The 23,641-nt window shown below is 39.9% G+C and overlaps 1 protein-coding gene across 2 annotated transcripts; it reads left to right on the forward strand.

Moving 5' to 3' along the window:
- Positions 1-951: 951 nt before the first annotated feature.
- LOC128228576 (alkaline phosphatase-like) lies at positions 952-22,934 on the forward strand. Of its 2 annotated transcripts, none has more exons than XM_052939975.1 (12): positions 952-1,108; positions 7,575-7,685; positions 11,410-11,508; positions 12,120-12,241; positions 15,368-15,542; positions 16,141-16,310; positions 17,047-17,154; positions 17,470-17,572; positions 18,427-18,567; positions 19,868-20,182; positions 20,694-20,809; positions 21,215-22,934. In XM_052939975.1, exons 2-12 carry the CDS (start codon positions 7,583-7,585, stop codon positions 21,395-21,397), a joined length of 1,635 nt encoding a protein of 544 aa, XP_052795935.1. In that variant the 5' UTR covers positions 952-1,108; positions 7,575-7,582; the 3' UTR covers positions 21,398-22,934. The 2 variants fall into 2 exon arrangements, with proteins under 2 accessions (XP_052795935.1, XP_052795936.1); XM_052939976.1 differs by lacking the exon at positions 952-1,108 and adding an exon at positions 3,021-3,167.
- Positions 22,935-23,641: the final 707 nt, after the last annotated feature.

Here is a 23,641-nt window from a genome sequence, read left to right on the forward strand (position 1 = left end):
TGCGACTCCATTTCAATGCGTGTGCTCCAAACAGGGACCAGCGTCCAATAATGAGTTTTACAGAATAGGTATATATTTATAATAAGGCATTTTAGCACCCGTCAGTTAAACAATGATATTCACTGAAGGCTTGAAAACGTTCGTGTACATGTACTTGATCAAATCTAAAATGTCCGTGTACTTTACCTATTTTGTTTTTGCTCATTTGTCCCTTCGATAAAAAACTATTGGAAATAAAACCATACCTTCTGAAACATACAAAATGAATAACACTTTCTGAACATATGATTATCGTATGTTATATTTACGCATAACCCCAATTTTAGTAATATATTTGTCAGGAGCCGTGTACTTTGCCGAAAATTTCAACTTTTTCAGCGTTTTTAAGCGTAGTTTATCGTCTTTATGTGACAAAAATAGAGACCTTTTATTTTAATTTTTTGTCGTTAAGTTGATTAATGAGTCACGTGGGTTCTCCGCGTAAAATATGATGGACGGCAGCCTTGAATTGCCCCACTCCTTAACATACGGGTAACACGAGATAGACCAATCAGAGATCAATCAATTTGTGTAAAATGATGTATAATCCTGACTGTGTACATCAGGGGCGGATTCAGGGCTTGGCGTTAGAGGGAGCAGAACGTGGGTCCCCTCCACCAAGTAGAAAATAATACATACCCGAAACTTGTTGTTGGCGGTACCACACAAAACACATTGGTCAATTTCAGTATAATATGGTGCATTCAAGAGGGGGAGGTTCATGCTAGTGTACATTTATCTCCTAAATCGAGTTACGAAATTCGATCTTCTATTGTCTGCATGCGTTTGAAGTATTCAATAGCTTGATAAAACTGGAAGTAGAATCGCTATCAAATTTCTCAAATCAAAGTCTAGATGATGACCCTGGCATTTTCAAAAGAAATATCTGCATGCATTCTGTACTTGGTGTAGGCTGGGTCTAAGTTAAGTGTTTCGCTTCACATCTCATGCTTTATGATTGGAGGAATATACATCTGTTTACAATTAAGAAGATCACTAAAGGTGTATTTGTTGGACTAAAAGGTTCATAAACTGTATATTTGAGATAAGAAAACATACACTTATTAAGGTACGTAAATAACAATTTTATATTTTCTTGTATTAAATATGCACTACTAAAGCTTAATATTATTATTACAGTAAATTTGCGGATGATAAAATATTTCACTTATTCGGATGTGCCAGTCAAAACTGATTAACGGAATTTATATGCCTTCATGGTTGAATACGCGTCGTATCTAGTTTTTATCTACACTTTTGAAGTCTTCCACGTGACATTCATTCAGCAAACTATATTGTGCATGCATGTGTGTGCGAATGTCCCACGCAATTTTGTCCGGAGCATATCGCCTTTGAGATATTGACTTCAAACTTTATACAGATGGAGTAATTGGGGACAATTCTTATTATAAGTTAAGTTTTGTTTATATAAATAGCAATGATTAAAGGTCAGTCATTTGAACATTTTACATGGCATAGTCAGTCAAAATGAGTGTTATGCAACCAAGTTCAAGTTCATTTTAGACACTCCAAGGCCTTCTGATTCTGAATATTCATGATCATCGTATGTCTTTGTAAGCCATCTGGATTGAGCTCTTGTCATCATCACAAATTAGTCATAGACCGTTTTTTCAATGCGACCGGAGTTATGGCCCGTTTATCATTGCGACCGGCATTACGTCCCTTTTACCAATGCGACCGTATTATGGCCCGTTCATCATTGCGACCGGAATTATGACCCTTTTACCAATGCGACCGTAGTTATGGCCCGTTCATCATTGCGACCGGAATTATGACCCTTTTACCAATGCGACCGTATTATGGCCCGTTCATCATTGCGACCGGAATTATGACCCTTTTACCAATGCGACCGTAGTTATGGCCCGTTCATCATTGCGACCGGAATTATGACCCTTTTATCAATGCGACCGTAGTTCTGGCCCGTTCATCATTGCGACCGGAATTATGACCCTTTTACCAACGCGACCGTAGTTATGGCCCGTTCATCATTGCGACCGGAATTATGACCCTTTTACCAATGCGACCGTAGTTATGGCCCGTTCATCATTGCGACCGGAATTATGACCCTTTTACCAATGCGACCGGAATTAGGACTTTTTCACCAATGCGACCGGAGTTATGGCCCGTTTATCATTGCCACCGGAATTATGACCCTTTTACCAATGCGACCCGAATTATGACCCGTTTATCATTGCCATCGGAATTATGACCCTTTTACCAATGCGACCGGAATTATGACCCTTTTACCAATGCGACCGGAATTAGAACCTTTTTCACCAATGCGACCGGAGTTATGGTATTTTTGTCTGTGCCACCTATCCCATGATATACAGCATCTACGTTGATTCTAGAATCCTGATAGTTAGTGTTAATATGTGAAAGCTCAACGATAGAAATGTAACTGTTATCTCTTTTACTACGACCGAAGGCCACTTTGAGGAGCTTGACGTTGCAAGGCTGTTGTTTGTATTAATTTATTTATTATTATTATTATTAGTAGTAGTAGTAGTAGTAGTAGCAGCAGCAGCAGCAGCAGCAGCAGCAGCAGTAGCAGTAGTAGGTACATGTAGTAGTAGGTAGTAGTAGTGGTAGTAGTGGTAGTGGTAGTGGTAGTGGTTGTAGTAGTAGTAGTAGTAGTAGTAGTAGTAGTAGTAGTAGTAGTAGTAGTAGTATTTGCAAGGTCATCGACACTGACGAGACGGCATGAGCGATAAATTTGCATACAGACTTCCTAATAAACAATAATTAACCTATACTTATGACAATTTGTATAAATGAAACACAAAACTGTACTCTATGACCCCCACTCGTCTGAAACATTCATATTGCCTGATTTAACTGAAATATGAAAAAAACCCACCACATTTTCATTTTCTTCTCATGCAATACTACTTATTCTTTCGAAAGAGGTACCTGTTTGCTTTATGTACGCTGTTTAGGCTTGGTCTAAGCAACTGTAATTGGTGATTCGCTTCATATCTCAAGCTATGATTGATGCATTGTGCGACGAGGCACATACATCTGTTTACAATAAATAAGACCACTGGACAACGTGTACATAAACTATATACTTGCGATTTGTTTGTGTTAAGCAGCAATTTATCAAGGTATGTTTTCACCATTTTTACATTTTCTTGTTTTAAATAACTGGTACAAAGTTAATAATTCATCATATATTCTGTGTCACGGTGAACTTGTGGATATATAAGATCGTACATGAATTGCCATTTATACAACACTTTATAAAACGAGTTGAATGGGAACGCCAATTGCGAGCATAATACCTTTTTATAACGAGTTTCATATTTTTTATATAATTATCAAATGGTAATGAACTACATGAATAAGATCCTTTTTATCACTAACCACTGGACAACGTGGTTCATAAACTATATACTTGCGATTTGCTTGTTTTAAGCAGCAATTCATTACGGTATGTATTCACCATTTTTACATTTTCTTGTTTTAAACCAATACCCATGAAGCTAATAATTCATCATGATATAAAACCAGATTTTGAATGCCAATGGCGAGCATAATCCCTTCTATAACGAGTTTCATATTATTATTTTTTTATATCAAATGGCAAAGAACTACATGATTAATGCACCAGTCAATTGTAACCACGGTCCCCCAGGTCCGGGGGTATACCGGGGATAGCCGGGGAAATGGGCCGTGTTTTTGCCTTCCAGGTGGCCCCGCAGTGCCGGGTGAATGCGGTGATTTTGTCTTCGCGCCCAAAATAGCGGGGGATGGGCCTTACCTATGGTCTCTGGGGAGCGAGGGCATTTGGCGGAGATTTTACCAAGTTCGTCCCGCAGGTCGGGGATTTTACCCGGGCTTGGCTGGACGGAAAGTCAAAGTTCCCGCTATTCCCCGGACCTGGGGTGAGAGGCGTGGTTACAATTGACTGGTGCATAAGATTCTCGTCCCCATTTTTTGTTCATTTTTTTTGCAACGCTAAATAAGGAGGACGAAATGACGTCAACGACAAGTTATATTCATTTCTTTCTGCAATGCTAGATTGGTGGGCGAAATGACGGCACATAATTTAAGGTGGAAGATTTGATTTTTCTAGATAGAAATTTAATATGATCTCCCGGATCAAAATGCATTATAATTACCCCCTTTGTATCGCTTGCAGATTTGAACGTGGTTAATGAAAGAAAATGTGGAATGGCTGTTTTGCATTTGAATCAAGGAACACGGTCCTAAATAAAACTTATCGCAGCGGAAATTAATATGTTTTCACAGTCGAGAACGTACAGAAAGTTTTATAAAAACTTTCGAAGTCTTCCATTTTGTTTAGTTTATACAAACACCCATATAAATAAGAACATTTTATATGAAATTGTGTTTTAGAATTAGGGGTATATGAAGCCTGAAAAAGCAGTTTAAGATTATATTGAGGCCTACAATGTTATTTGTTATTCTATGGCTTGATTATGGGCAGCATTTCGAGTATATCCTTGTCACCACTAGTTTTGATTAAAGTGAAACAAATAAAGTTAAAGCCCTTTAATCAATGCGACCGGAGTAATGACCCTTTTAGTAGTGCAACTAGAGTAATGACCCTTTTAGTAGTGCAACTGGAGTAATGGCCCTTTTAGTAGTGCAAGTGGAGTAATGACCCTTTTAGTAGTGCAACTAGAGTAATGGCCCTTTTAGTAGTGCAACTGGAGTAATGACCCTTTTAGTAGTGCAACTAGAGTAATGACCCTTTTAGTAGTGCAAGTGGAGTAATTGCCCTTTTAGTAGTGCAACTAGAGTAATGACCCTTTTAGTAGTGCTACTAGAGTAATGGCCCTTTTAGTAGTGCAGCCGAAGTTATGCCCCTTTAAGTAGTGCAACTGGAGTAATGGCCCTTTTAGTAGTGCAACTAGAGTAATGGCCCTTTTAGTAGTGCAACTAGAGTAATGGCCCTTTTAGTAGTGCAACTAGAGTAATGACCCTTTTAGTAGTGCAACTAGAGTAATGACCCTTTTAGTAGTGCAACTGGAGTAATGGCCCTTTTAGTAGTGCAACTAGAGTAATGGCCCTTTTAGTAGTGCAACTAGAGTAATGACCCTTTTAGTAGTGCAAGTGGAGTAATAACCCTTTTAGTAGTTCAACTAGAGTAATGGCCGTTTTAGTAGTGCAGCCGGAGTAATGACCCTTTTAGTAGTGCAACTAGAGTAATGACCCTTTTAGTAGTGCAACTGGAGTAATGACCCTTTTAGTAGTGCAACTAGAGTAATGGCCCTTTAAGTAGTGCAGCCGGAGTAATGACCCTTTTAGTAGTGCAGCCGGAGTAATGACCCTTTTAGTAGTGCAACTAGAGTAATGGCCCTTTTAGTAGTGCAGCCGGAGTAATGACCCTTTTAGTAGTGCAACTGGAGTAATGACCCTTTTAGTAGTGCAACTAGAGTAATGACCCTTTTAGTAGTGCAACTGGAGTAATGACCCTTTTAGTAGTGCAACTAGAGTAATGGCCCTTTTAGTAGTGCAACTAGAGTAATGGCCCTTTTAGTAGTGCAAGTGGAGTAATGGCCCTTTTAGTAGTGCAGCCGGTGTTATGCCCCTTTAAGTAGTGCAACTAGAGTAATGACCCTTTTAGTAGTGCAACTAGAGAAATGACCCTTTTAGTAGTGCAACTGGAGTAATGGCCCTTTTAGTAGTGCAACTGGAGTAATGACCCTTTTAGTAGTGCAACTAGAGTAATGGCCCTTTTAGTAGTGCAACTAGAGTAATGACCCTTTTAGTAGTGCAACTAGAGTAATGACCCTTTTAGTAGTGCAACTAGAGTAATGACCCTTTTAGTAGTGCAACTAGAGTAATGACCCTTTTAGTAGTGCAACTGGAGTTATGGCCCTTTTAGTAGTGCAAGTGGAGTAATGACCCTTTTAGTAGTGCAACTAGAGTAATGACCCTTTTAGTAGTGCAACTGGAGTAATGACCCTTTTAGTAGTGCAACTAGAGTAATGACCATTTTAGTAGTGCAGCCGAAGTTATGCCCCTTTAAGTAGTGCAACTGGAGTAATGGCCCTTTTAGTAGTGCAACTAGAGTAATGGCCCTTTTAGAAGTGCAACTAGAGTAATGGCCCTTTTAGTAGTGCAACTGGAATAATGACCCTTTTAGTAGTGCAACTAGAGTAATGACCCTTTTCGTAGTGCAACTAGAGTAATGACCTGTTTAGTAGTGCAAGTGGAGTAATGGCCCTTTTAGTAGTGCAACTGGAGTAATGACCCTTTTAGTAGTGCAACTAGAGTAATGCCCCTTTAAGTAATGCAACTAGAGTAATGACCCTTTTAGTAGTGCAACTAGAGTAATGACCATTTTAGTAGTGCAACTGGAGTAATGGCCCTTTTAGTAGTGCAACTGGAGTAATGACCCTTTTAGTAGTGCAACTAGAGTAATGGCCCTTTTAGTAGTGCAACTGGAGTAATGACCCGTTTAGTAGTGCAACTGGAGTAATGACCCTTTTAGTAGTGCAACTTGAGTTATGCCCCTTTAAGTAGTGCAACTGGAGTAATAACCCTTTTAGTAGTGCAACTGGAGTTATGCCCCTTTAAGTCGTGCGACCGCAGTTATGCCCCTTTAAGTAGTGCGATCGTAGTTATATTCCTTTATCATTGCAATCGGTATAATGGCCTTTCTATCATATATAAAATGTACGTTAATACTAAAATCTTGAACGTCTATATTAAGGTATCTTATGAACAAATAAGCATGCTCTTGGCTTCAAAGGTAAAATTTGATTGATGCATGCTAACACCGTACAATTAGTATGCATTCTAAAGAGTTGAGGAGTAACCATTACAATTTGTTCTGTATAGTTTATAGTTTTGTTCTTGAGTTCAAATGAAGAAAGACGTGAAATTACCATTTGCAATTTCTCAATTCCAAAAAAAAAGGATATTTTTAAATATATTTGTCGGATAATGTTTAACAAATACTTTTTCTTCTCATGAGCTCATTCCACATGATACTAAAATAATATGTGGTCAAAAAGCATCCCAAAATCACATTATTGTACACCGGATATCTTGATATATTAAAGGGAACAAGTGGCGATTAACAAGAATGTTTGTATTAGTGTTTGAAAATCGGACTCATTTAGCTATCGATAATCGAATCGATTCGGACCAAGTTATTCGATTTACTATCGGACAATAATCGAAAGTTCATAATCTCATCTGGGAGTACATTCCAAATACATTGTATCCTCATGATAATGGAATCAGTAAGTGTAATACTATAATGTCATACTTTTCGAAAGAGTGAGTAAATTTCCATAAACTTGTACTTCTTTAATAGCTTAAAGAAATAATATAATGTTCATCAAAACATAAATTGAACATCAGTTGCAAAATGATGCACACCGCACCGAGTACATGTAAGTAACTGCGTAATTAACGTATATAACATTAGCGAAATCGATTTTGGACAACGTCGCCGACATAACATTGTCTGCAACGATTTATTAATTGTACCCGATAATCGCTTCATCACTAGTATGTTTCATCCCGTATAGGTTCCGTGATGGCTGGACAGAAGGGGCGTGGCCTGCTGTTGGCTGTCTGCACAATGGTCATTTTAGTCAGTTTGGCGGTCAACGGGCAAAACGTTCCCGAACAGGAACTCAGTAAGTACTAGACGACGTTAGATGAAAATAAATCACAGCGTTGAATATTAAAGCAAGTATTCACGATGTAAGATGTGAGAAATTATCACAACGTACGATGTGGCAAATATTCACAACGTTAGATGTGGCAAATAATCACAACGTGAGATGTGGCAAATATTCACAACGTTAGATGTGGCAAATAATCACAACGTTAGATGTGGCAAATAATCACAACGTGAGATGTGGCAAATATTCACAACGTTAGATGTGGCAAATAATGACGACGTTAGATGTGGCAAATAATCACAACGTTAGATGTGGCAAATAATCATGCATTGAGATGTGGCAAATAATAACATCGTTCAAAGTGCCAAATTTTCACGACGTAAGATGTAACAAAAATCACGACGTAAGACGTGGCAAATTATCACGACGTTAGATATGGCAAAAACACATGTGGCAAATACTCTTTGAGCTAGATAAGGCAACTGTATGCGGATACCAGTTTCAGCCGGCATAACATATAGTTTGACCCAGTTGACAATTGAACCAGACAACAGTCAGCATTAAAATTTCAAATTGATTAGTGTAAAAAAATCATTTTTTATTTGGTGTGAATGACTGTCCGTAAAAGAGAAATACATGGATGAATCTTTGGAAATAACTACTGGCTACCTTTGTGTACACGTAATACCGGGCCCGAGCTAGAATCTACAACTTCCTATACGATTCTTATCACGAATATAAGAGACGCCACTGGTTACTTTGTCAGCCAGTTTCACTAGCGGAGGGGTGGGGTGGGGTGGCCGCCCCCGGCACACGCCCCCCGGCGCGCGCCCCCTAAAAACGTCTAGGCTTAATCTTTAGTTAAATATAGAAAGAAACAAGGAATAAAATACGCCATTAATGTACCATTTCGGATTAGGAAACGTTAAAAATGTCTTCGGGGAATGCCACCAAACCCCCTGTCAACTTTTTTTCATTTTTACATGAATTTAGGTTAGTTAGGGAGGGGCGCACTTCAAAAGGTCACGCCATTAAGTAATGCCCCCTCTAACATCAACTCTCGAACCGCCCCTGAGTTATATATAATAAATATAAGGAGTGGATGGAGCCAGTGAGGTATACACGCTATCCTGCACAATTTTAAAAAGCAAAATAAGAACTTTTAGTTATTCACGTACATGGAACGCCGAATCTATATAAACTTATATAGATGTGTATAAACTATTTGACGAGCTCTTCAACTAATTATAGATCTCTTAATACAAGTAAAGAAAGCTCCAATCGAATTAATGATAGCATCAATTGAATTAGATATATCTCCAAATCAATTGAATTCGGAAGAGCTCTGCAATTGAATTAGAGATAATTCCAATTTAACTAGAGACCTCGCAAATTCAAATGGAGATATCTCAAAATCATTATTATATATTGTGTTGTTTTAAATTAAGCCGAATTAATGCTCTTAACAACTGCATTTAAGAGGTCAGAAATACTATAAGAGCTATGTTCAAGTTAACTATGGGCAAGTACGGATTTGTTAGAATTGGAGCTATCTACAAGTCGTTTGTTGACTTCATAAACTAAATTGAGCTATCGTCAATTGTTTCGAAGGGCTATCTCTATCAAATAGAGATGACAACAAGTGAATTGTTGTTAGCAACAGTTCTATTATGATAGCAACAAATAGTCAGAGACATCTTCAGTCAATTAAAGGGGTCGTCAAGAGGTCTAGACTTATTTGAAGGCCGAGTCTCTAATTATTTGAATGGCTGTTCAAGTATTTGAGTTAATGTAGATTTGGCGTTTCATATGCGTACGACCTCTAAACAATTACAGGTATTTCAAAATATATAAAAAGCCCCCTTTTTCTACATTGACGGAAGTTTTGAGTTCATTCGCTCTGCACGCCTGAGAGAGGAGAAAGGAGAGAGCCGCGCGTGTATGTTCCGGAAATATCCGCTCTCGAATAATGATGTATAAAAAGTGGGGCATTAAGTCTAAATTGGCTTGTTTTGAAGAATCGTACGAAATACCCTCTTTCTGCTTTGCGTCTGGGAAGATAAAGCCACCTATTAATTGCGCAAAGGTGTACTTATACAATGTCTGAAATTGTCAGGGGCGTAGCGTGCCCTAAAATCACGTTGATTCATAATTGTGTTGGGGTCTGGTGGTATGCCCCCGTCCCCCCCCCCCCCAACTTTTGAAAACAATGCCTCAATCTGGTGCATTCTGTGCGTTTTGAGGTGCTTTATTAAGTACTGGGAAATTGACAGTTTAAGAATACTATATCAACAAATAAACCCTTTATTCGGCCTTTTTCTTTCTCATATAGCAAACGAATTAGTCCCGATTATGTTAACTTTATAACACTCTGATTTCCTAACAGAAGTGTTATTTTCTATCCTTTATGCAATTGAAATGTAAAATACATGTTTAATGTCAATGTCCATATGTCTGTAACAGCATGTATAGTTAAGTACGCATACTGTAACTTTGGCTGAATCGATTGATTTATTTGTCAGAATCATGCGGATTCAGCCGTGTACTGGCGTATAGGCAGCTACGCGCCTGATTGACTGTGTTATATCAATACATTCACTTACAGCAAATTAACAACAAAACAATAACAAAACTCTTCTGATGTTTTTAAAGGTCTTTTAACAATATAAACATACAGAAGCCAAACTTTACATGAATTTTTATCAACATGTATTTTAATTTAAACGGCATCAAGGTTTTTTCCCCGACTAGTATCAGCAGAGTTACGGCTCTTGATTCGGTAACAAATCCGTAGTTTCAGCTTGTGGTAATCGTTCCACTTAAAGTTTATTACTTACACTCAAAAGAATGTTAATTGATTTTTTTTATTGCAAACAAATTCAAAGAGTTATTGCCTCCACGTCTTCTAACCATTCATTTTTGCTCTTTCACTCTCTAATGAAATATACATGTAATTATTAAGGGGGGGGGGGGGCTACATGGTTTTACACTTGGTAGATGCAAGATATAAACGTATTAGTTTTAATGCATTATAATGGTAAACTCATTAAGCTTGAATGATCAAAACAAACAAAAAACACATGCTTTGCGTACAGGTAAAAGTATTAATTATTTATAAGTTGGGTTTTCAATTACTAGAAATAGCTACATCAAAATGATGTGGGGTGTTTTGTTCACCCTGTCCAAATAATGTGGGATAATTTGCCCACCATGTCAAAAATGGTATGGGATGTTTTGTCCGGATGTTTTGTCTGTGGGATGTTTTGTCCATAAGGTGTTTTGTCCATGGGATGTTTTGTCCGGCTCCCAATACACACGGTTGATTACTGGTCCTGATTATTATAACCGTCCGGTGTCTGATCTCATCGACCCGATCTCAGATCAATCGTAATATTGATCAGTCAAAGCATAGCCGGTGTAGCCCCTGTCTATGAACACTGCCCTAATTTGCAATTAGCCAAAAAAGAATACACATGCAATTTGGCGTTCGGCTGTGGCTTCAGTGTGATACAACAGGAATTGTTTAGTACCATACATGCCTTGGATGATTTGATGTGATTTGTAATAATGAATAGTTGTGTATTTGATTTGAACTCATGTTGTGACGTCACTCAAGAAAACATACAACCCGGGACAAATAAGGCATCATTCTCACTCCCAGATTCAACACAAGTTCCGTTAGCGTAAACTATTTGCACTGATTGAAGCATACGTTAACGCACCCTTGCTGTTTCAGACCCCGAGTTCTGGCGCCGGGCAGCGCAGAACAAGATAGAACAACGCCTGAAACAGAAGGAGAACCACAACAAAGCCAAGAATGTCATCTTATTTATTGGTAACCAAACTCCTATACATTGGACTCAATGTAATGCATCAGTCAATTGTAACCACGCCCCTCAGGTCCGGGGATTAGCGGGGAATTCGACTTTCGGTCCAGCCAAGCCCGGGTAAAATCCCCGCCCTGCGGGGACGCACTGCTGGTAAAATCCACGCCAAATACTCCCGCACCCCAGGGACCCTTGGTAAGGCCCATTCCCCGCTTTTTTTGGCGCGAAGACAAAACCACCGCATTCTCCAGGCACTGCGGGGCCACATGGAAGGTAAAAACACGGCCCATTTTCCCGGCTATCCCCGGTATACCCCGGACCTGGGGGCCGTGGTTACAACTGACTGGTGCATAACAGCTTTTAAAAGGAACGGTTGATTATACGGTATCATCGGTACGTCATTTGCGTCGTTACCAGCCATTAAACACGTCCTATGTATAAAACCATTACGGGCAACTATGACTGCATCATAACGCTGGTGAGCAAGTTTGTAACAAAAAGATGGATATATGATCGACGTTATGAATATTGATTAGCAAAACTTTTACCTTACTTTTTAGTTTTTACACTGTCAGTTTACAAAACAAATACTCATCAGAACTTCATATGTCGTATTCAGGAGACGGGATGGGACCGACCACAGTCACGGCTGCACGCATTCTCAAGGGTCAACTGGCTGGCCAGCCGGGAGAGGAGAGCGTGTTTAACTTTGAGAAATTCCCCAATGTTGCCCTGTCAAAGGTCGGTAAATCGTTACTGATGCTGGCCTGTCAAAGGTAGATAAGCCGTTACTGATGTTGCCCTGTCAAAGGTAGATAAGCCGTTACTGATGCTGTCTTGTCAGAGGTAGATAAGCCGTGACTGATGTTGCCCTGTCAGAGGTAGATAAGCCGTTACTGATGCTGTCCTGTCAAAGGTAGATAAGCCGTGACTGATGTTGCCCTGTCAGAGGTAGATAAGCCGTTACTGATGTTGTCCTGTCAAAGGTAGATAAGCCGTGACTGATTTTGCCCTGTCAAAGGTAGATAAGCCGTGACTGATATTGCCCTGTCAAAGGTAGATACGTTGTTACTGATATTGCCCTGTCAAAGGTAGATAAATCGTAACTGGTATTGTCCAGTCAAAGGTAGATAAGCCGTAACTGATATCGCCCTGTCAAAGGTAGATAAGTCGTAACTGATCTTGCTCTGTCAAAGGTAGATAAGCCGTTACTGATGTTGCCCTGTCAAAGGTAGATAAGCCGTTACTGATGCTGTCCTGTCAAAGGTAGATATGCCGTGACTGATGTTGCCCTGTCAAAGGTAGATAAGCCGTGACTGATGTTGCCCTGTCAAAGGTAGAAACGTTGTTACTGATATTGCCCTGTCAAAGGTAGATAGATCGTAACTGGTATTGTCCAGTCAAAGGTAGATAAGCCGTAACTGATATCGCCCTGTCAAAGGTAGATAAGTCGTAACTGATATTGCTCTGTCAAAGGTAGATAAGCCGTTACTGATATTGACCTGTCAAAGGTAGATAAGCCGTTACTGAAATTGCCCTGTCAAAGGTAGATACGCCTTTACTGGTGTTGCCCTGTCATAGGTAGATGCGCCGTTACTAATGCTACCTGGCCTGTCAAAGGTAGATAAGCCGTCACTGATGCTGACCTGTCAAAGGTAGATAAGCCGTTACTGATTTTGCCCTGTCAAATATAGATAAGCCGTTACTGATGCTGCCCTGTTAAAGGTAGACAAGCCGTGACTGATGTTGCCCTGTCAAAGGTAGATTCGCCGCTACTGATGCTGTAGATAAGCCGTTACTGATGTTGCCCTGTCAAAGGTAGATAAGCCGTTACTGATGTTGCCCTGTCAAAGGTTGATACGCCTTTACTGGTGTTGCCCTGTCAAAGGTAGATAAGCCGTTACTGATGCTGTCCTGTCAAAGGTAGATAAGCCGTTACTGATGTTGCCCTGTCAAAGGTAGATACGCCATTACTGATGCTGTCCTGTCAAAGGTAGATAAGCCGTTACTGATGTTGCCCTGTCAAAGGTAGATACGCCGTTACTGATGCTGTCCTGTCAAAGGTAGATAAGCCGTTACTGATGTTGCCCTGTTAAAGGTAGATAAGCCGTTACTGATGCTGTCCTGTCAAAGGTAGATAAGCCGTTACCGATCTTGCCCTGTCAAAGGTAGATAAGCCGTTACTGATGTTGTCCTTTCAAAGGTAGATAAGCCGTTACTGATGCCGTCCTGTCAAAGGTAGATTAGCCGTTACTGATCTTGCCCTGTCAAAGGTAGATAAGCCGTTACTGATGCTGTCCTTTCAAAGGTAGATTCGCCGCTACTGATGCTGTAGATAAGCCGTTACTGATGCTGTCCTGTCAAAGGTAGATAAGCCGTGACTGATGTTGCCCTGTCAAAGGTAGATAAGCCGTGACTGATGTTGCCCTGTCAAAGGTAGATACGTTGTTACTGATATTGCCCTGTCAAAGGTAGATAAATCGTAACTGGTATTGTCCAGTCAAAGGTAGATAAGCCGTAACTGATATCGCCCTGTCAAAGGTAGATAAGTCGTAACTGATATTGCTCTGTCAAAGGTAGATAAGCCGTTACTGATGTTGCCCTGTCAAAGGTAGATAAGCCGTTACTGATGCTGTCCTGTCAAAGGTAGATATGCCGTGACTGATGTTGCCCTGTCAAAGGTAGATAAGCCGTGACTGATGTTGCCCTGTCAAAGGTAGATACGTTGTTACTGATATTGCCCTGTCAAAGGTAGATAAATCGTAACTGGTATTGTCCAGTCAAAGGTAGATAAGCCGTAACTGATATCGCCCTGTCAAAGGTAGATAAGTCGTAACTGATATTGCTCTGTCAAAGGTAGATAAGCCGTTACTGATATTGACCTGTCAAAGGTAGATAAGCCGTTACTAAATTGCCCTGTCAAAGGTAGATACGCCTTTACTGGTGTTGCCCTGTCATAGGTAGATGCGCCGTTACTAATGCTACCTGGCCTGTCAAAGGTAGATAAGCCGTTACTGATGCTGACCTGTCAAAGGTAGATAAGCCGTTACTGATTTTGCCCTGTCAAATATAGATAAGCCGTTACTGATGCTGCCCTGTTAAAGGTAGACAAGCCGTGACTGATGTTGCCCTGTCAAAGGTAGATTCGCCGCTACTGATGCTGTAGATAAGCCGTTAATGATGTTGCCCTGTCAAAGGTAGATAAGCCGTTACTGATGTTGCCCTGTCAAAGGTTGATACGCCTTTACTGGTGTTGCCCTGTCAAAGGTAGATAAGCCGTTACTGATGCTGTCCTGTCAAAGGTAGATAAGCCGTTACTGATGTTGCCCTGTCAAAGTCCTGTCAAAGGTAGATAAGCCGTTACTGATGTTGCCCTGTCAAAGGTAGATACGCCGTTACTGATGCTGTCCTGTCAAAGGTAGATAAGCCGTTACTGATGTTGCCCTGTTAAAGGTAGATAAGCCGTTACTGATGCTGTCCTGTCAAAGGTAGATAAGCCGTTACTGATCTTGCCCTGTCAAAGGTAGATAAGCCGTTACTGATGCTGTCCTTTCAAAGGTAGATTCGCCGCTACTGATGCTGTAGATAAGCCGTTACTGATGTTGCCCTGTCAAAGGTAGATAAGCCGTTACTGATGTTGCCCTGTCAGGGGAAGATAAGCCGTTACTGATGCTGTCCTGTCAAAGGTAGATAAGCCGTTATTGATGTTGCCCTCAGGTTATTCAGACTAGGATACAATTCCAAACAAAACAAATCACTACTCCGTTTTATGTACACAATGATCGCATGCCATTTCTTGTCCCTAAACAAGTGGTTGTATATTATGCGATGACGATCTTTTCATGGTATGCCCAATCTCATTTACAGACATACAACGTTGACCGTCAGACCCCGGACTCTGCTGGAACAGCGACGGCGATTCTAACTGGAGTGAAGACGAACTACTTCCTGGTTGGTCTGGATCCCCGCACCACCGCCCTCGACTGCGAAAGTCAGCATGGTCGCGAGCTCGAAACCATCCTGGACTGGGCTCATGATGCTGGTTAGTATGAACTGAAAAGAAGCGAAAATTTCAGCATACAAATAAATATTATAGATTGGCAATATGTTGCGTTAAAACGATCCTATAATATATTATTGTATCGCGCCCTTAATGAGCATTCGTATTTATTATTCATGAAGGTTTACAAAAAAAGTTCATAAAGTTTCAAAGTTTTATTGGCATAACAACCTGAAGGCCATGGCTCATTTGGATAAATACATGTAGGAAATGAAAACCATTGCATGGTGTGTCTATGAGGCTTAGACTCGATTATGACGTCATGTAGCTACTGCGTTCACTATCCGAAATCGGGAACGTTTTCACAATGCCAATGGGGGTAAAGCACTATAGTTATGTATAGTATAGTTATTGTAGTAGTAACAGTGTCGTGCCATATTGTTAAGCCAAATTTGCAATAGGTAGCATGCGTATATTGTAGTTTATCCGCATTCTACTTATTGAATGAACACTTGCTCCGCCTACTAGTTACCATTCTGATATAAGAATAAAGAAAACACTCATATACGCTACCATTCAGTGATTATATCAGAACGCACGTGACTATTTTGACCATCCGATATGCACCTTATGACCTTAGGTAAGAAGACCGGTGTTGTTACGACGGCGCGGATCACGCACGCGACCCCAGCGGCCGCCTACGCCCACTCCGCAGACCGCTACTGGGAAGGCGATGTCGACACACAGGACATCACTGGTGGATGTCGCGACATAGCCCAGCAGCTCGTCGACGATAACGGGTTTATTGATGTAAACTGAAAGATGTTTAGTAATAGAACATGCAATATGATTTGAATAAGAAGGGCAGAGTGAGCGAGACCTTTCTTAGTCATTAAGATTTTACATCATGTGTTCTAATAGTCTTAGATTTTTTGTGTTTTTAGTAATCTGGGAACCAAACCTATATAAAAGTTGTAAAGCTGCAAGTCGTATATATCAAGCGTGATTCATAGGCACTGGTTGAAATTGAAGGCTATATTTAATGTTTTCTGCTGAAGAGGGCAAAACATATTGTCATTGTAAATTGTTAAATACATAATTTACATTTCGACAATGCTCCATTAAATATACGTAAGGCTCTTGCATCGCTTTTGGTAAAAGTTAGATGACATGAGGTAACAATTTAATGATTAAGAATGGGCGGAGTGAGCTTTGTGAACAAATTATCAACGCAGTATCTGACGCAGGATGTGTTTCGGTTGAATGGCAGTAGGCGGACCTTTAAACACCCGCGAAAGATGAACTTCTTAATGAATAAGTAATTTAGTAATTAATGATTGCCTATCTGCAATTTTATTGGCTGCAAATGCAGGTTGTATTTCATAATCAGTCCAGGTTTTGTAATGAACAATTTATCGGGTGAAGTATTTCAGGCGAGTAAAATATTTTCTCCTCTTAGTCTTTTTGCTTAATCCTAGCAACTATGTAAAACTCATGATTTTTCCGAGGCCTTCATTTGACACTAAATTAAGCGTTGACGTTGCAGGTGCTATTTGGCGGTGGACGTCGCTACTTCCTACCAAACACGACGTTGGATCCGGAATACAGCAACATCGACAAAAACCACCGCCTGGACGGCAGAAATCTTATTGAGGTCTGCATTTTAGCAATATTTATATATGTGGTAAATAGACAGTTCAAGGGCTTGGCACAAGAAGGGTGCAACTGTTTATATGACCAGGTCCATAACAATTTTCTTAACTTTAACAAAGGTCTGAACAATCAGCGCAATATCATGAACTCCGCAATCCATTGTATGGTGAACAACACCAAAGGTACCACCGTACCGAGCTTGCGTAGAGGACGAATGTATATATGTGAACGGCAGAATATTACTCCTTATTTAAAATAAGCAGCTTTTATAAGAATTGCCAGTAAATTTATGCTATGATTATTGTAAAATTGTTAGGATTGGAAGAAGGGACGGCTGTCTGATGGGAAGCGGGCGGAATTCGTGTGGAACAAGAAACAATTTGAGAACCTTGACGCCTCCAAGCTCGATTCCATCATGGGTGAGGCACGCCAAGTCAAAGTTATCAGCACATTATTCTTTGAATGAAAGTCTTAAAAAATATATCCAGCTAGTTCAGTTGCCACACACTCGATTGATAGTACGTGTATTAAATTAGTCATGTACGTTACTAATCACTCATTCTTTCTACAAATACAGCAACAACTACAGCACAGTTTTATCACTACCACAAACACGGCCTCAATCGTAACTACTCGGCCATCTCCGGCAAGATCGGGAGAGACCATTTCGTTGGATATTCCGGTTAACACTACCCAAACACATTCTTCACATTAAACCGGCTTTCAAGCGGGCCCTTCTTTTCCTACTTTTCCCTGCGTTTTTGTTAGGCTACTATTTTACCCTACTTTTTCTTGAAAAAGCCCTACTATCCCTACTTGTTTTGTAAAAATAAGTCGAGATATATATAGAAAGGTTTAAACTAAAGGCATTGATTGAAAGAGTCTTAATCTTGATTTAAAGGAAGCCATTTCTAGTATATTTGTTGCAATAGGTATCTAGTGCTGCAAGAGGGGATCTAGGATGAGAATGAGTGGTGCATGTTGACAAGTCAGAGACAGCAATTCCAGGTTCATCTCCACATCCTGTGGCTGAATCCCTCTTGAAGCATGTACATTACAATTGATGAATAGTTAGTTGTCATTTATTTGCATCCAAATGGGTAACTAAAGAGCCCTACTATCCCTACATTTTTCTCTTAATATCCCTAGTTTACCCTTCTTTTTTAAAAACAAAAACAAACTTTTATCCCTACCTTTTTGTTATTGATCTCTTGAAAGCCTGCATTTAAACTTAAAACGGTAACCAATTCAACCCATCGTATCCCTGCCACAGGTCTGTTTGAGCCGAATCACATGCAGTATGAATTGGAGCGGAATAAGAACGACACCGGGGAACCATCCCTAGCGGAAATGACGAGAAAGGCGCTGCAGGTGCTACAGAAGGGGTCGGAAGGATACTTCCTGCTCGTGGAAGGTAAGTGTATTTATATCAGTAGAAAATGATTGAATACACAAACACTTTGGGTTGGCAACTACAGCTATGGCCATCTTTGTAACATTTGTAACACATAAGGTACATGTATGTAACAAGTCTTAGACTAAGACTAACTATTTGAACAACAAGAGCCGTCGTAAGACAGCGTGCTCGACTACGCCGCTTTGACTTAGAATACAATAACGATGTAATAATACCAAGTTTGGTCTCTTTATGTCAAACCTAACTAAAATTATTTGATACATAAGGTGACTTTGATGCTGCCCTCCCACCAGCCCGCCCAAACAATGACGCAAGTCATTCAAATAACTTGATTTCCCATTATGAAAATGTGGTTAAGAATATACAAATATGCCTTTCATAGGAAATAAAAAATAAAAAAGGGCCATAACTTGTATTTAGGCTTAAAACGGAGTTATGTTTCTTGTTGTAAGATGGTCGTAAATAATTTTGAATTTTATTAGGTGCATTTAATGAACAGTATAGAAGTTTTTTTTATTATAATCCCAACTTGCCCTTAACTTTTACTTGCCTAAAACTTTAACCTAAGTCAATCAGGGGCCATAACTTGTATTAAGAATATGGAGTTATGTAACTTCATTGGCTGATTGTGTGAAGTATTAGGTCAATTGAATGAAGGGTATAGAAGTATTAAATAATATCCCAACCTGCCCTAAAACTTTAACCTAAGTTCCATAGTCAATCAGGGGCCATAATTTGTATAAAAGATAATATGGAGTTATCTAACCTCATTATGTGATGGCTCTGAACATCTGTGTGAAGTATTAAGTCAATTGAATGAATGGTATTGGAGTTTTAAGTGAAAATCCCAACTTGCCCTAAAACTTTAACCTGCCCTAAAACTTTAACCTAAGTCAATCAGGGGCCATAACTTGTATTTAGGATAATATGGAGTTATGTAACCTCATTGTGGGATGGTCCTGAATAACTGTGTGAAGTATTAAGTCAATTGAACAAAGGATATAGAAGTTATTAATAAATATTCCAACTTGCCCTAAAACTTTAACCCAAGTTCCATAGTCAATCAGGGGCCATAATCTGTGTAAAGAATAATATGGAGTTATCTAATCTCATCATGTGAAAATCCCAACTTGACCTAAAACTTTAACCGGACGCCGACGCCGACGCCGACACCGACGCCGACGCCGACGCTGGGGAGAGTAGTATAGCCCACATATTCTTCGAATAGTCGAGCTAAAAAAACTTAACATGAAATATTGTTCTAAAACTATGTGAACAATACATGCTTTTGTCTCAGGTGCTCGCATTGACCACGGCCACCATGACAACCTTGCAAAGAAAGCGCTATATGAAACAGTCGAAATGGAGAAAGCAGTCCAGGTGGCGCTCGAATTGACCAATCAGGAAGATACAATGATTGTCGTCACGGCAGACCACTCCCATCCTTTTGACATCACGGGGTACCAGTACAGGGGAACGGACATTTTTGGGCTCGTGTCCCCTGTTGACCCTACTGAGGACACGACTGACGGGAAGCCATACAGCGTTCTCTACTACGCTAACGGACCCAGCTACAAGGAGCCGCGTGTTGACCTTTCCAAGGAGGACATGCGTAAGTGGAGGTTGATTTTAGCGAGAGTATTGGGAAATATGTAAAGTCATGTTGAACTTTTTGTAAGTTAAAGGCCTAGTTCAAGCCTTCTATAAGTGACCCCCCCCCCCCCCAAAAAAAAAAAAAAAAAAAAAAAAAAAACAACAACAAGAAAAACCAATCCTGTGTATAGTACACAACCTCTGTGTTTTGATCTTAATGTACCTGCCTTGATCTCCGATCAGAGTATCAGGAAATTGGCCCATACTGTGACACCAGTGCAATTAGCAGGAGATGCACAGCAGGGGATTGACATGCCAAACATTCCTTAAACTAGGCCTTTAAAGGTAATACATGTGTGTTAATTTCTGAGTCATTCTCTAATATGCGATCTCTGATTTGTAAGCCAAGAAAAGTTTGTTTTATGAAACGAACGAATTATACCTTTCATAGTATTAACATATCTTGTTATTAGTGTACCGTCACATCATTCGAGGTTTTAATGATCTGAATAAAATTCTTTTCTGTTCAGACGACAATAACTTCGCGTTCCCGAGCGGTGTACCAATGCCCTGGGAATCCCATGGGGGTGAAGATGTAGCCATCTACGCCCAAGGGCCAATGTCACACCTATTCCACGGTGTACAGGTACGATCATTATGTTGCTTGAACGCCATAACATACACTTATTGATTCACAACGATTGTGAAGTTATAAAGACATTGCAGTTACCACTATGTTAAGCGCGATATAACACAAAACGCCCCTAAGTAACGCCCCCTCTAAATCCGAATCCTGGACCCGACCCTGCTTATAAGCGGGTCGGATTCCCTGTCCATATGTTCTGAAACTATGGAGTTTTATTTCCCCAAGTTACATATTGTCTAAAACTGTAACTGTAGCTTGAACAGGACTTGGTGGTTTGAAAGCTTTTTTATACTCGCACTCGCGCCTTGCCCATTCGGCAAGTGCTTCTATAAGATTGTTAGTCATTCTTGGTTTTTGGAGCTGCACAGACTGAACATGACTTACAATCGCTTCTATATACTTCAGGAGCAGAACTATATCGCACACGTGATGGCGTACTCTGCTTGCATTGGTCCGTACAAACAGCCGTGTGAACGGATGAGCCCCTATCCCACAACTGCCTCAGCCGACGGATTATCAGCACATGCTCATATATTGACAGCCTCGTTGTTAATAATTAATTTTATTATCAATGTTATTGTTCAATAGAACTTGATTATTCTATTTGTGAAACAGCACGTATTTGAAGTTTTCCTGTAGAAAATCATGCATGTAAAATAACACTGTCAAGCTTTTCACCTTGTTCAGATTGCCCAATCACTTAAAATAATGATTCTAATTGATTTATACTAAACCATGGTCGAAATCTTCATAGTACTTTTGCAAACTAATTGCGAAACATTTCTGTTGACATTTTTCTATTTTTCACTCAAGTTAAACATGTAGTCATGACGCTAATATGCAATTCTAAACCCTTTCTATGTCTTGTGCTTGTTATGCCTTATTCGTTTTGTGATTACTGTTAATACGTTCATTATACATGTAAACTGGTACACATTTTCATTATATTGCATGCAGGACTTTGCATAAGATTTGAATACTGTTTCAAACAGTTTCTGTATATAATGAAATTGTCCATGAAATCAACATAATACAATGTATGATACTTGACAATGTGCTTTAGTGACATACTAGTATGTAAATCAATACGGGATAGAGTCAATTGTAACCACGCCCCAGGTCCGGGGAATAGCGGGGACTTTGACTTTCCGTCCAGCCACCCCCGGGTGAAATTTCCGCCCTGCGGGGACGAACTGTTGGTCAAATCCCCGCCAAAGGCCCCCGCTACCCAGGGAGCCTAGGTAAGGCAAATTCCCCGCTATATTTAAAGCAAAACAAAACCACCGCATTTACTCGGCACTGCGGGGCCACCTGAATGATAAAAACACTGCCCATTTCCACGGCTATCCCCGGTTTACCCCCGAACCTGGGGGTGGGGGTTGCTTCTGAGAAAATAAATATCTATGATTAAGGGTCGATTTATACATGATTCCCATTAAAAACTAATGTATGCGTTGAATTGTAATACTTTTGAATGCTTAAAGTACATTATATTTATATGCTATCGATGTTAAAGCTGCACTCTCACAGATTGACCATTTTTACAACCTTTTTTTGCATAAATATCTGAAAACCAATGATATAAGATTGTTGACAATAAATCAGATCGTAGATTTTCATATTTCCGTTCGAAAATTAATGTTTTATGGCTTCAACCGTTACTAACGGGATAAGAAAAATGCATAAAACATTATTTTTCGAACTTCAATATAAACATCTGCGATATATTTTTTGTCAGCAGTCTTATACAACTATTTTCCATGAATTGTCGCAAAAATTGGCTTGTTCCAAGACAAAAAATAAAAAAATATCAATCTGTGAGAGTGCAGCTTTAAAGTGACATAGTCTCTCTAATTAATAAAATTATCAGTCAGATATAAGTAGCAATGCTCTTTGACACACTATGGTTATGTTACGTGTGTTTGAACCATCACTGTTAAGCTTTACACCTATTATAGTCTATGACTCTACGTTACTGTGGTTTTAGCTATTTTCTAAATATTTAATCTTACTTGTGCAGCACTCAGCAGTTTTAGGAAACGTCGCTCGGTCAAATTGTATTGCAAAATTATGATTCACATGTCATTTAACGTGACCCATGATAAATAATAAAATTCATATTCACTGGTCGTTTCTTATCTTAGTTTACACTGTCTTAACTTAACCTCATCATGCAAGTCGTCTACCGGAATATAAAATGATTATGCCGCATCTCTGGGTACAATTAGCTGTAATGAGAACTATATTGTTAGTTTAAACATATTTTACAACGATTGTGAAACAAGTTATTACAACATTATATTAATCACTCTCGTTTGCACGAATTTACGCGAGAGAGTAGTCTTGTGTTGTGGGGGAAACCAGAGATCCCGGAAAACCCCACTTGTCCGGCTTGGTGACCACAAACCAAACTCACATACGCCCATGTCAGGAATCGAACCGGGTCGCCTAGTTGAGAAACTCGTGTGCTAAACACTGCGTTAACCGGACACTATTGTTATATATAGTATCACATTTAACGTCAACAATGATATCTGCATTGCATTATTGTACAAATAACTTAAAGGCATACTTTAATTTATAAATGCGCCAATCAATTGTAACCACAGCCCCCAAGGTCCAGGGAATAGCGGAGACTTTGACTTTCGGTCCAGCCAAGCCCCGGTAAAATCCCCGCCCTGCGGGGACGAATGGATGGTAAAATCCTCGCCAAATGTCCCCGCACCACAGGGACCCTAGGTAATCCCATTCCCTGCTGACAAAGCCACCGCATTCAACCGGTACTGCGGGGCCACCTGGAAGGTTAGAAGACGGCCCATTTCCTAGGCTATC

This window comes from Mya arenaria, chromosome 3 (genome assembly GCF_026914265.1).
Source record: "Mya arenaria isolate MELC-2E11 chromosome 3, ASM2691426v1".
Lineage (NCBI taxonomy): Eukaryota > Metazoa > Mollusca > Bivalvia > Myida > Myidae > Mya > Mya arenaria.